Below are 12,942 nucleotides of genomic sequence, written 5' to 3'. Positions count from 1 at the left end.
CGTATGTTCAGTGGCTCTATGTTGTATGTTCGGTGTAGTGATTTTGCAGTGATTCCGTGGTATATTCTGTCCTGTATTGTGGTTTTGTTTATCCAGTATAGTGCTTTGTTCTGTATGGATTGCATCCTGTGTTTTTTGTGTTTTAGAGATTGCAATCAGTGGTATGGGCGTGTATTCGAGTATGGGTCTTACAGTAGTCTTGTAGAGTTTGAGTTTTGTTTGTATTGAGCAGTATGAGAAGCGTCTGATTTTGTTGAGTGCTGTGCGTGCTTGGTTTATTCTGCGTTGTGCGTGTGTGGAGATACCGTGTTTGCTGAAGTGTAGGCCTAACATGTTTTTTTGTTTGCGTGGGGTGTATATCTGTTGTTTATTGTGATTGAGGGTGGGCTGTAGCGAGCCAGTGGTATGATAGTGAATTTGTTTATATCTCCCATTTGTTTTCGTAGGTGTTGATTGTGTTAATGACTGTTTGTGTGACTGCTTTCATGATGTTTTTGGATTTGGAGGGGTGTGAGATGATTTGTATTATGTCGTCTGCGTATGCTGTGTAGTTGCTGTAGGGTGCTGGGGGAAGTGGAACTCCACTTCTGAGGTGGATGGGAGGCCCGAGATAAGACCCAAGCCGGATGTTGGCCGATCTGTCGTCCAGGAAGTTGCATAAGAGGCGTGTGAGATGTGGAGGCAAGTGAAGCTATGTTATTTTGTATTTGAGACCGTCATGCCAGTCCTTATCAAAGGCCTTGGTGACGTCACGTAGTATAATGTTGGTTTGGTGCTTGTTTGCGAGACTGAGAGCAATCTCCTCGTACGCGAGGGCGATTGCACTCCCAGTCCCTCTGTGTGGGCGAAAGCCGTGTTGCCTAGTGTTGTGTATGTTGTTGTTTTCAAGGTGTGTTTTCAGTCTGTGTGTGATTAGCCTCTCCAGTAACTTCCCGGGGACCTCCAGCAAGGAGATCGGCCTGAAGCTGGTCACCTCGTGAGGTGGCTTCCTCGGCTTGGGTATTAAAGCGAGCGTGGCTTGTTTGAAGCGGGAGGGAAAGTATCCCGTTGCCAGGGCAGCGTTAAATAAAAAAGATATCTCAAAACCAGAAATATTTAAAAAGAATTTAGTGAAAAAAATGAACTTACATGAAAAGAGAAAAACTAACCTACAACTTATCATGATAATCTTAATAATTACAATTATTGGCATAATGGTAATCACTGCTGTGCAGATTGTTTCATCATTATTATCGGTATCATTACGAAAATGAATGTTAGTGATTATGATTGTTTTCATCATCATTGATATTACTTTCACGTTCTGCCTCAATATATATATATATATATATATATATATATATATATATATATATATATATGTATATATATATATATATATATATATATATATATATATATATATATATATATATATATATGTATGTATGTATGTATATACAAATATATGTATATACAGATATATGTATATATATGTATGTATATATATATATATATATATATATATATATATATATATATATATATATATATATATATATATGTATATATACACACACACATACACATGCGTATACCTATATACATACATATATATAAATATGTATACATATATAAATATAAGTATATATAAATATATATATATATGTATATATATATATATATATATATATATATATATACATACATACATGCATATATATCTATATCAATATCTATACACACACACACACACACACACACACACACACACACACACACACACACACATATATATATATATATATATATATATATATATATTTATATATATATATTTATACATATATATATATATCTATCTATGTATATGTATATATATATATATATATATATATATATATATATATATATATATATATATATGCACACACACACACACACACACACACACACACACACACACACACACACACACACACACACACACACACACACACACACACACACACATATATATATATATATATATACATATGTGTGTGTGTGTGTGTGTGTGTGTGTGTGTGTGTGTGTGTGTGTGTGTGTGTGTGTGTGTGTGTGTGTGTGTGTGTGTGTGTGTGTGTGTGTGTGAATGAAAATTGAAATGGTTTACTAACTATTTTAAAGCAAGTTGGGTGTTGTAACTGGGGGGATTACAGAATATAAACATGTATGATGCTGTAATGTGTGTTTATAACTTGGTATAGAGTGCCCATGTTTTTTATGCCAATTCACCAAAAAGTTTAATCTGTGTCCTTATGCTCTATTAATGTTTTACCATTCCAGTTTAATTATATTAGCTGAGATGTGTAGTATAGAGCTCCCTGGAATATATGTCATAAGGTTACAAAGCTGTGTATGATGTGTACATACAGTTGTAAAGCAAATGGACACGAGAGTTGTGGATATTGTATGCATTTTCCAAGTCAGGAACTTAGAAATTTAGCTGTTTTGTATAGGAATGATCAAAAAGAGCAGTTTCAGATGACTGCACCAATAGTCATTCATTAAATTGGCCAACTCTAAACCTCATGGCAGCCGTCCATTTGCAGTAATCAAAATTGAGGCTCTTGAAGCCAAGGTAAAGAACCTGATAGCAGAATGCTTGAAAATTCGTGAAGAATGTAAATTTGAAGGAATTGGTTGATATTTGGGCGGGAAGACGACCATTCAGAGAGAAGACATGGAGAAGTCTGAAATGAAAATCAAGGAACTCAAGGAAAAGTTAGAAGCAGAAACCAAGATTGGCAACGGTAGTTAAACCGAAGCAAACAAACTACAAATAAAAAATGAGGAAGTAATCAAAGTACAAGAAAGTGTTAAAGCAGATGGAAAGGGGTCTTGCTTGCTGGTTTATTGCGGGAGGTAGAAGAGTGCCCCCACGAGAAACCCCGTGCCCCGGGTGCTGAGGGCCGAGGGTGAGCTGCCCTGTCCTTCGTCTGCTTCTGTTCTCCTGTCTCTCTGGTCTTTCTTGGTCTGCCTGACGAAACGTCCTTTTATCCTGCGACTCCTGTCTTAGGCAAGTGCTTGCTTCTGCATTTTGGGGTGTCAGATCTTCCGGCCGTGACAAAGGGGGAGAGTTCGCCGGAATTGCTCGAGGGGGAGAAAGTACTCGGGCTCACAAGGCTCAGGCGTGGTCGGTGCGATGCCAGGACGGAAGGCAGCAGCTAGGGCCAAGGTGCAAGGCGAACACCCATCCGGTTTGAATCATATCTTTGACAATATACATATATATATACACACCCACACATGTGTGCGTGTGCGTGTGCGTGTGTGCGTGTTTATGTTTGTCAATATATATATATATATATATATATATATATATATATATATATATATATAAATAGGCATATATACACATAAACACACACACATACACATTTATATCTGTATACAAATATACATACGTATACACACACACACACACACACACACACACACACACACACACACACACACACACATATATATATATATATATATATATATATATATATATATATGTATGTATGTATGTATATATATGTATATGTTTATATATACGTATACATATTTATATGAAAAATGATATCAGTGACCAACAGCAGTTCACAGAGAGACTGGAAGTAAAAATAGCAACAGCTCGCGCCGGGTCGTGTACACGGGATATATATAACACATAGAAGGACCAACCCACCAGATGAACTCACCCAATCCTACGCTCAACATGTCCCGAAGTATATCCTTTTGGCTAATGCTGCTGCCCTTGGTGGCTCCAGGACTCGGTCTGTCACCAACGACACTCATTAGTCAAGTTACTGTTTCTCAGCTGTTAGAGGAAGTGTCCAAGTTGCTGCAGGCGGAAAAGCCTTCGAATGCCCCCACAGCACGTACTCAGCAAGGTAAGTACTGCGATGGTCGTAAAAGCTAACGCGTCGGTAGTTTTGTTTAACTATTGAGCTTTACTATCGGACCATGACGCATATTTCGCGGAAGAAAGGGTTTATTTAAATGATTCTCTAAACCTTTCTGAATTTCAGGAGTGTTGTTACCATTCTTATAAATTTTATCATTTTTTCACTGTAGTTATTATTTTTGTTGATTTTATTATCATCGTTATTATTATTGTTATTATTGTCATCATTATTATCATTATCATTATTATTATCATTATCATTATCACCATCTTCATCATCATCATTAATACTGGTATTATTATCATTATCATCATTATTAACATTAAGGTTATCGTCATAATAATCATTATTAATAATAATATTATTATTTTATTATTATCATTATCATTATTATTGCCATTCCTATAATAATGATAATAACAATTTTTATGATCTTTCTAATCATTATTTTTATTCTTATAGAATAATGATAATGATTGTTATTATTATTATTAAACAAATGTTGTTACTATTGTTCTCATTATCATTAGTATTATTATTTTCATTCTTATTATCATAATCACTACGATCATGATCATTATTGTTATCATTGTCATCATTTTATTACTGTTATTGTTATTATTGTTAGAATTATCATCATTATTACTATCACTAGTAATAGTATTTGTGTTGGTTCTATCATCACTGTTATTACAATCATCGTTATGATGATATTGTTCGTGAGAACTGTAAGGATAATGAGGATGATAATGATAATGATAATGATAATAATTATTAAAATAATAACAAAAAATGATCATAATTATTATTATCATTGTTTAATTTCTTATTGCTGTTATATTTATCATTATTAGCATTGTTATTAACCTCAATATCATTATTGTTATTATTATCATCATCATAATTAGTATCTTTTATTATCAGTACTATTTTATTATCATTATTATTATCATTATCATTATTACTATAATAATGATAATGATAATGATGATAATAATAATAATAATAATAATAATAACAATGATAGTAATAATGATAATGATAATAATAATAATGAAAATAATGATAATAATAATAATGATAACAATAATAGTAATAATAATAATAGAAATATTAACGGTAATAAAATTATCAAAAGAATAATCATTGTAATAATAATCATCATTACCATATCATTATCGTTGTCATCAAACTAATCTATCCCTTTTTTTCCTCAGTTCCTGAAATGCTTCCCTGCACAGACGACCCTGAGACGGAAGACTGCACCAAAGTCGTTGAAAATGATCTCTGCATCGCGGGTTCCTTTTACGCTCGTTATTGCCGCCGCTCTTGCACTTTGGCGGGAAAAATTCCTGCTGATGAACCCCACCTCCACCAGGAGGCGGAAGGTATGCAGTAAGGGCGCGCCCACACCAGTGACAAAACACGGTGTGAACGTTAAGACTGACAAGTTGGGTAACAAGTTGACGAGTCATTGAGGAACATCCTAGTAGACATAGTGGTACAGATTTGTTGGGCGACATGTCAGTAGTCCTGCGGCGGTTTGTTAAAATTGTGCGAGGCTCGACCCAAAGATTTTCGTATACTTGACATGCAAAAATAAAGAAATAAATGCATATTTATCAGGGCAAATAGATAGATAAATGTATATCTATCATATATATAGACAGATATGCATTAATTTCTATGTATTTGCATGTTTGTATTTAGGAATATTCATTGGGTAGGGACTCGCACAATTTTAACAAACCGGCCGCTGGGGTGAACGTCAGAGACCAACAGACCAACATGGTGTGGACAGTTCCACCAAGTCTTCTCTTATTGCCGACACGTCTCTAGAAACTGTAACAGAAATCCCCCATACATAGCAGGAGATTTGTATCCGAATGTGTCCTATTGTGTCCCCCACAGTGTTTCCAATTTGTCTCCATTGGTGTGGACGCACCCTGTGTCTACTCTGTAAATCTTGTTGTTTGAACAGTTTCATGAAGATTATTATTGTTGTGATTGTAATGAGGGTGGAAGTAAGGATGATGAAGGTAATGAAAGTTATGATAAAAAAATAGAAATGATAATAATCATAACAAAAATTAAAAGGATAATATCAATAATAGTTCTACTGATAGTAATAATGATGGCAATGGTGATAATGATAATAATGATAGTAATAACAATGATTACAGTAATAACACAAATATCGAAGTGATAACGATAACAGTAATGAATATAATGATAATGATAATAATAGTTACAATAATGATGAAAAGGATAATAATGATAATGATGATATTAATGTCATTATTATCATTATCATTATCAAGCATAAATGTCATTATCATTATTGTTATGATTATTACCATTATCATTATTATTATCATTATCATTACTATCATTATTATTATTATTATCATGTTATTATCATTATGATTATTATCCCCATTGTTATTATGACTATTATTATTTGTTATCTTCATTGGTATTATTATAATTATTATCATTATTATTGTTATTAATATTATTACTATCATTATTATCATTATCAATCAGTATTATTATTATCATCATTATTATTATTATCATTATTACTATTATTATCATTATTATTATCATTATTGTATTTATTGTTATTATCATCATTATAATCATCATTATTATCATAAACATTATTATTATTATCAATATTCCTGTAATCACCGTCATCATTAATCTTTATTTCCACCAGTGTTATTATAAAGATCTTGATCACAAAACAGACACACTTGGGAGAAAGAGATATGATGAATAATGGACCAAAATATATAACTAAACCCTTTTTTATTTTCTTTATAATAAATCCAAAACATATTCCAACTGCAGCCGATTTGGTGATGAACATGACATCCGAAAAGGATTTTTTTCTTTATAATAAATCCAAAACATATTCCAACTGCAGCCGATTTGGTGATGAACATGACATCCGAAAAGGATTTTTTTCTTTATAATAAATCCAAAACATATTCCAACTGCAGCCGATTTGGTGATGAACATGACATCCGAAAAGGATTTTTTTCTTTATAATAAATCCAAAACATATTCCAACTGCAGCCGATTTGGTGATGAACATGACATCCGAAAAGGATTTTTTTCTTTATAATAAATCCAAAACATATTCCAACTGCAGCCGATTTGGTGATGAACATGACATCCGAAAAGGATTTTTTTCTTTATAATAAATCCAAAACATATTCCAACTGCAGCCGATTTGGTGATGAACATGACATCCGAAAAGGATTTTTTTCTTTATAATAAATCCAAAACATATTCCAACTGCAGCCGATTTGGTGATGAACATGACATCCGAAAAGGATTTTTTTCTTTATAATAAATCCAAAACATATTCCAACTGCAGCCGATTTGGTGATGAACATGACATCCGAAAAGGATTTTTTTCTTTATAATAAATCCAAAACATATTCCAACTGCAGCCGATTTGGTGATGAACATGACATCCGAAAAGGATTTTTTTCTTTATAATAAATCCAAAACATATTCCAACTGCAGCCGATTTGGTGATGAACATGACATCCGAAAAGGATTTTTTTCTTTATAATAAATCCAAAACATATTCCAACTGCAGCCGATTTGGTGATGAACATGACATCCGAAAAGGATTTTTTTCTTTATAATAAATCCAAAACATATTCCAACTGCAGCCGATTTGGTGATGAACATGACATCCGAAAAGGATTTTTTTCTTTATAATAAATCCAAAACATATTCCAACTGCAGCCGATTTGGTGATGAACATGACATCCGAAAAGGATTTTTTTCTTTATAATAAATCCAAAACATATTCCAACTGCAGCCGATTTGGTGATGAACATGACATCCGAAAAGGATTTTTTTCTTTATAATAAATCCAAAACATATTCCAACTGCAGCCGATTTGGTGATGAACATGACATCCGAAAAGGATTTTTTTCTTTATAATAAATCCAAAACATATTCCAACTGCAGCCGATTTGGTGATGAACATGACATCCGAAAAGGATTTTTTTCTTTATAATAAATCCAAAACATATTCCAACTGCAGCCGATTTGGTGATGAACATGACATCCGAAAAGGACAGGTATCTGCAAGGGAGCGACATGACCGTCTCCTGCTTCGCCACCGGTTATCCCGCCCCGGAAATATACTGGCTCCTTAACGCCTCTGAAATCAGCAGCGAGAAGAGATATCAAGAAAATGGTTTGTATTTCTCGTCTTTGGTGAATACAAAAGAGAAAAAGGAGGATTTTTTTTTTCTTCTTCGTATTATTCTCTAATTTGTTTATTCATATACAGAAACTTTCTTTTTGTTATTCTTCCTCCCTGTTCCCTTGTTGGTTTTCTTTCCCCCCTCTTTTTCTTCCTATTTTCATATTCTATTCTTCACCTCTCTTTAATTTCATCCAACTCCATATTCTCTCATCCCCTTATTTTTCTCCTTCTCTCCCCCTATTTCATATAATTTTCTCTTTCCGTCTTCCCATTTTCTATTCCATCCTTCCTTCCTCAGAATATACTTACATAAATACATGCTTTTACACACACACACACACGTTTGAATATAATACCAGTGTAATGTAACGGCTAACGAATTTTGTTCATCAGTCTCGTATATATTTAAACTTATCTTAACATCCTTGTCCCGTCACACTTTCGTCCCTCCTCTTCTCTCCCTATCTCCCCTATCTCTCCTGCATTACCCTCCTTTTCTTCATTTACTGACATCAGATGTATTCACTTATTTTTCCATTTCCATTTACCTGTCTTATTTATCTGTTTATCTCTTACTGCAGTGACGGACTTCGGCGGGATTCTGAGTCGGACGATACGCAGCGTTATCACCGTCACGAATTACACTGGAGGTGGCAGAGTCGAGTTGGCGTGCTGTGCCATCAACCGCGTGCACTTCGCCACGAGAAGCAAGTGGCTGAAAATCGGTTAGGTGCATCGTTTGAGTAACAGAGAGATTTGTATCTCCGTCTTGTCTCAGTCAGTTTCTCTTTCTCTCCCCCCCCCCTCTTTCAATCTCTACCTTCCCCTCTCACTTTTCTCTTTCTTCCCTCCCTCTCTCTCTCTCTTTTTCTCGCTCGTTCTCTCCCCCTCTCTCTCTCTCTCTCTCTTCTTCCTCTTCCCCCTCTCTTTCAAACAAATATGCATGAACTTTTATGATCTAGATAATCTGAGTGAGTTATTTTCTTTTTTATTATAACATATCTTAGTTTTCATTATTTTTTTTTATCACGTGTTTTTTTTTTTAAATATATGTATATATATATTCTTTTTTCTTCTTCTTTTTTTGATTGCATAATATCTAAAATCAACTCTTCTCTCCAGACCGCGCGGAAATCAACGTTTATCCGGAACAGCCCGTATTCAAGAGCACGCAGGAGGCGCTTGTCACTTGCGTCATCAAGGGAATCGACCCGGGAAACGTTAGCTGGAATCTCGGCCATTCTCTCGGGCAGGAGCCTCATACAGTTGTCGGTAAGGAGATGTTACAGATACTCAAATTGTTACATATTGCGCGTGTTTTATGGAGGGGAGAAATTTAAATGTCTAAGTTATCCCTTCAATTGAACAGACAGCAGATGGGAAGAAAACGGGATGACAGTGGTTCAGTCCAACGTGACCATCTTCGCTGCGCAGTTGTCGACCATTCCGAAAACATTTACTATCAAGTGTTCATCGACAAATGAAAATTACCGAGATCTGGGGTAATCAAGGATGTTTATATCATTAAAGGTAAGAAGAGAGGCAAGGATAATTCGTAATGTCACCCTGTGGTTAATTGACGCTGACTTCTTGACTGGTTTTCATTATCTATTTATTCTTATAATGTAATTATATTATCGCACATGTATATATATATATATATATATATATATATATATATATATATGTATGAATGTATGTATGTATATGAGAACAACTGAATGATTATTGTTTTATTTTATTTTTGTATATGAATTTCAGTAAATTATTTCTATTAGACGTCGACCATATTCAATTCGTGTCGGTAGTATTCGCATATCCTTCTCATGAGCTGCTGCTCTGAATCAGTGTAGAAACGGAAAGCAATGCTTATCTGTTTTCCTACCTTTTCCTTGTTTAGTAGCATTCCATTTTGGCTTTTCCTTTAGCATATATAACCCAAGATGCGCCCATCTCTCTGCCACAGATGTTGAAATCCCCAACAACTGTACTGATAGCAACAGCAAGAAGTGCTTCAGCCGTCGCCGAATGTGCAATGCCGTGATGCAGAGGAACTGCTGCAAGACCTGCACACTGATGAGCAACGCAGAGAGAGAACACTCCTTTTCCAGCGGATCCGGTAAGTTACGTTGATTTCTTTCCATTGCATTTACTGAAGGCAAATATTACGATTCAATTTTGCTTTGCTGATTTATGAATGCACACACACACACACACACTCACACACACACACACACACACACACACACACAGACACAGACACACACACACACACACACACACACACACACACACACACACACACACACACACACACTCACGATGTAGACATTGTCAATACAGGGCCGCCGCGAAGGGTGTGTGACCCTCCCTGAAAATCAGTCGGTAAGTGAAGTTAAAACCGGTATTTGTCAGCAAATTTCTAGACTTTTAATGACCACGCCCTTTTATCGGCAGATTTAAAACGTTACACCCCTCCCCCCTTCAACGCCGCTTTCGCGACGGCCCTGTGTATATATGTAGGTATAGATATCTGTATATGAGTTTTTGTATATATATATGTCTGTGTACTTATATATATATATATATGTATATATATATATATATATATATATATATATATATATATATATATATATATGTGTGTGTGTGTGTGTGTGTGTGTGTGTGTGTGTGTGTGTGTGTGTGTGTGTGTGTGTGTGTGTGTGTTTATATATATACATATATATATATATATATATATATATATATATATATATATATATATATATATATATATATATATATATATATATATGTATATATGTCACACACACACACATCCATAGATGCGCACACAGCTTATGCATACATACACACAAGCGCATATTGGGCACAGCCATATATGATAGTAGTTATCGATTCCTGATTCCCTGCGGCCCTTCCAGGTTACCTCAGCCTCTTTGGCGAAGCATCGGCTGGTTATGGCGGCAAGGTGACTATGACCTGCTTTTCACGCAGTTATTCTGAAAGACAAGATTTTAAGTGGTACAAAGACGGCGAAGAAATCAAAAGCTCTTACGGTTACCATATCAAAGGTAGGAAATAGTAGCAAAAAACACTATAATTTTACAATGTGATAAATGCACACACCCACAGCCACATCCACTATATATATATATATATATATATATATATATATATATATATATATATATATATATATATATATACATATATATTTACACACACACACACACACACACACACACACACACACACACACACACACACACACACACACACACACACACACACATATATATATATATATTGTATATATATACACACAAACACACATATGAGCATACCCAAAGCATGAGAGAGGCGAAAGTAGACTTTAAAAAGGATATAATCAGTAAATGTCAACCAAAGCTCTTCTTTAGCTACATAAACAGTAAACTAAAAGTAATCAAACCTTGTTTATACAAAGGAAATGTGTGAAATCCTAAATGAAAAATTTCAGTCGGTTTGTTCAGGATCCATACTTCGATACGGGAAATAGCCATGCGAACGTAAAGAACATAGAAAATATCACCCTCAAAGATAATGAAATAAAAGACCTACTAAATGGGTTAGACAAGACCAAAGCAGACTGACCAGATGGAGTATGTAACTGGGTTCTCAGGGAATGTGCCCAGAAAGTGTGTTCATTTATTGTTAAGATTCCAAAATTCAGTGAGATAAGGTAAACTACCAAAAAGTTAGAAACTCGCCAACGTTATAACTGTATAAAAGCGTTGTAAACAAAACCCTCTAAATTATAGACCAGTTTCGTTAACCAGTATCTTGGGGCAATTCCTTTCACAGCGAATATTGCAAAAATATATGGGATTTTGTAAATAGCGAAATGTTAAGATTACCCGCCATTTTTTTTCTTAAGATTTCGTTGTTATATTGTTACTCCTTAAAAAAATGTATCTTGTAAACAAAAACAGCAGAGGTTATTGCGGAATCAACGTTGTCGCGCGCGTGAAGAAACTGAGAGAGCGAATAAGTTGTAAACAAGAACCTAAGCCCAAATGATCATATAAATAAAAAGGTCCATAAAATGCTAGGACTGATTGCCAACATGAAGAGGGTATTCGTGTATGCGGACGATATGGTAAATCACAGCCATGTTGAGACCTAGTCTTGAGTACGGTGCAGTGGTATGGAGTCCACACTTAAAAAAGGATATAGACCAACTGGAGAGTTCAAAAAGCTGTCACAAGAGGGTTAACTACTCCAAGAGATATGATTTACGAAGACAGACTACAGAAATTAGGACACTACTTTGGGAGAAAGAAGGAAAGGGGGGGTGGGGGGCGTTATTATGCTGTTCAACTATATTACAGGAAGAGTGAAGTTAGACGAAGATGACCATAATTTTGAACACAAGAAGGACGAGAGGACAGTTCAAAGTTCAAAGTAAAATGAAGCGAAAAGGTCAAAAAGTTTAGTTTTTTTAGTTCTCAAGCAGAACTATTGAAGCATGGAACAGTAAAAAAAAAAAAAAAAAAAAAAAAAAAAAAAAAAAAAAAAAAAAAGTGTGCCAAAATTGTACATCAATCAAAAAAGTTATTCGATAACTTAAATATAGCTGATGGGACTATCTGAGCTTAGCTCTTCTCCCGTACTGAAACAACTAAGCAAGAGCAACTAGGTACACACTTTCACAACACACACAAACACACATTTATAATAGGTCTTTTGTAGCATCCCAGAAACTCCAAACAATTAGATACACTTTGATACACTATTTGC

The 12,942-nt window shown here is 34.6% G+C and overlaps 1 protein-coding gene across 2 annotated transcripts in view; it reads left to right on the top strand.

Annotated features, from left to right (window-relative positions):
* The first annotated feature begins 774 nt into the window (after positions 1-774).
* LOC113829460 (uncharacterized) overlaps positions 775-12,942 on the top strand; it is a 13,802-nt gene continuing 1,634 nt past the window's right edge. Inside the window, exons 1-9 of one of the 2 annotated variants that reach the window (XM_070126392.1) lie at positions 775-889; positions 3,596-3,902; positions 5,135-5,305; positions 7,990-8,145; positions 8,739-8,882; positions 9,280-9,429; positions 9,527-9,687; positions 10,124-10,276; positions 11,085-11,234. In XM_070126392.1, coding sequence (XP_069982493.1) covers positions 3,701-3,902; positions 5,135-5,305; positions 7,990-8,145; positions 8,739-8,882; positions 9,280-9,429; positions 9,527-9,663 — 960 coding nt within the window. In that variant the 5' untranslated portion in view covers positions 775-889; positions 3,596-3,700 and the 3' untranslated portion in view covers positions 9,664-9,687; positions 10,124-10,276; positions 11,085-11,234. The remainder of the gene's footprint in view (positions 890-3,595; positions 3,903-5,134; positions 5,306-7,989; positions 8,146-8,738; positions 8,883-9,279; positions 9,430-9,526; positions 9,688-10,123; positions 10,277-11,084; positions 11,235-12,942) is intronic. The other variant, XM_070126393.1, reaches the window with a different exon arrangement.

This window comes from Penaeus vannamei, chromosome 10, assembly GCF_042767895.1.
Source record: "Penaeus vannamei isolate JL-2024 chromosome 10, ASM4276789v1, whole genome shotgun sequence".
Lineage (NCBI taxonomy): Eukaryota > Metazoa > Arthropoda > Malacostraca > Decapoda > Penaeidae > Penaeus > Penaeus vannamei.
This window is presented reverse-complemented; position numbering and strand designations above follow the sequence as displayed.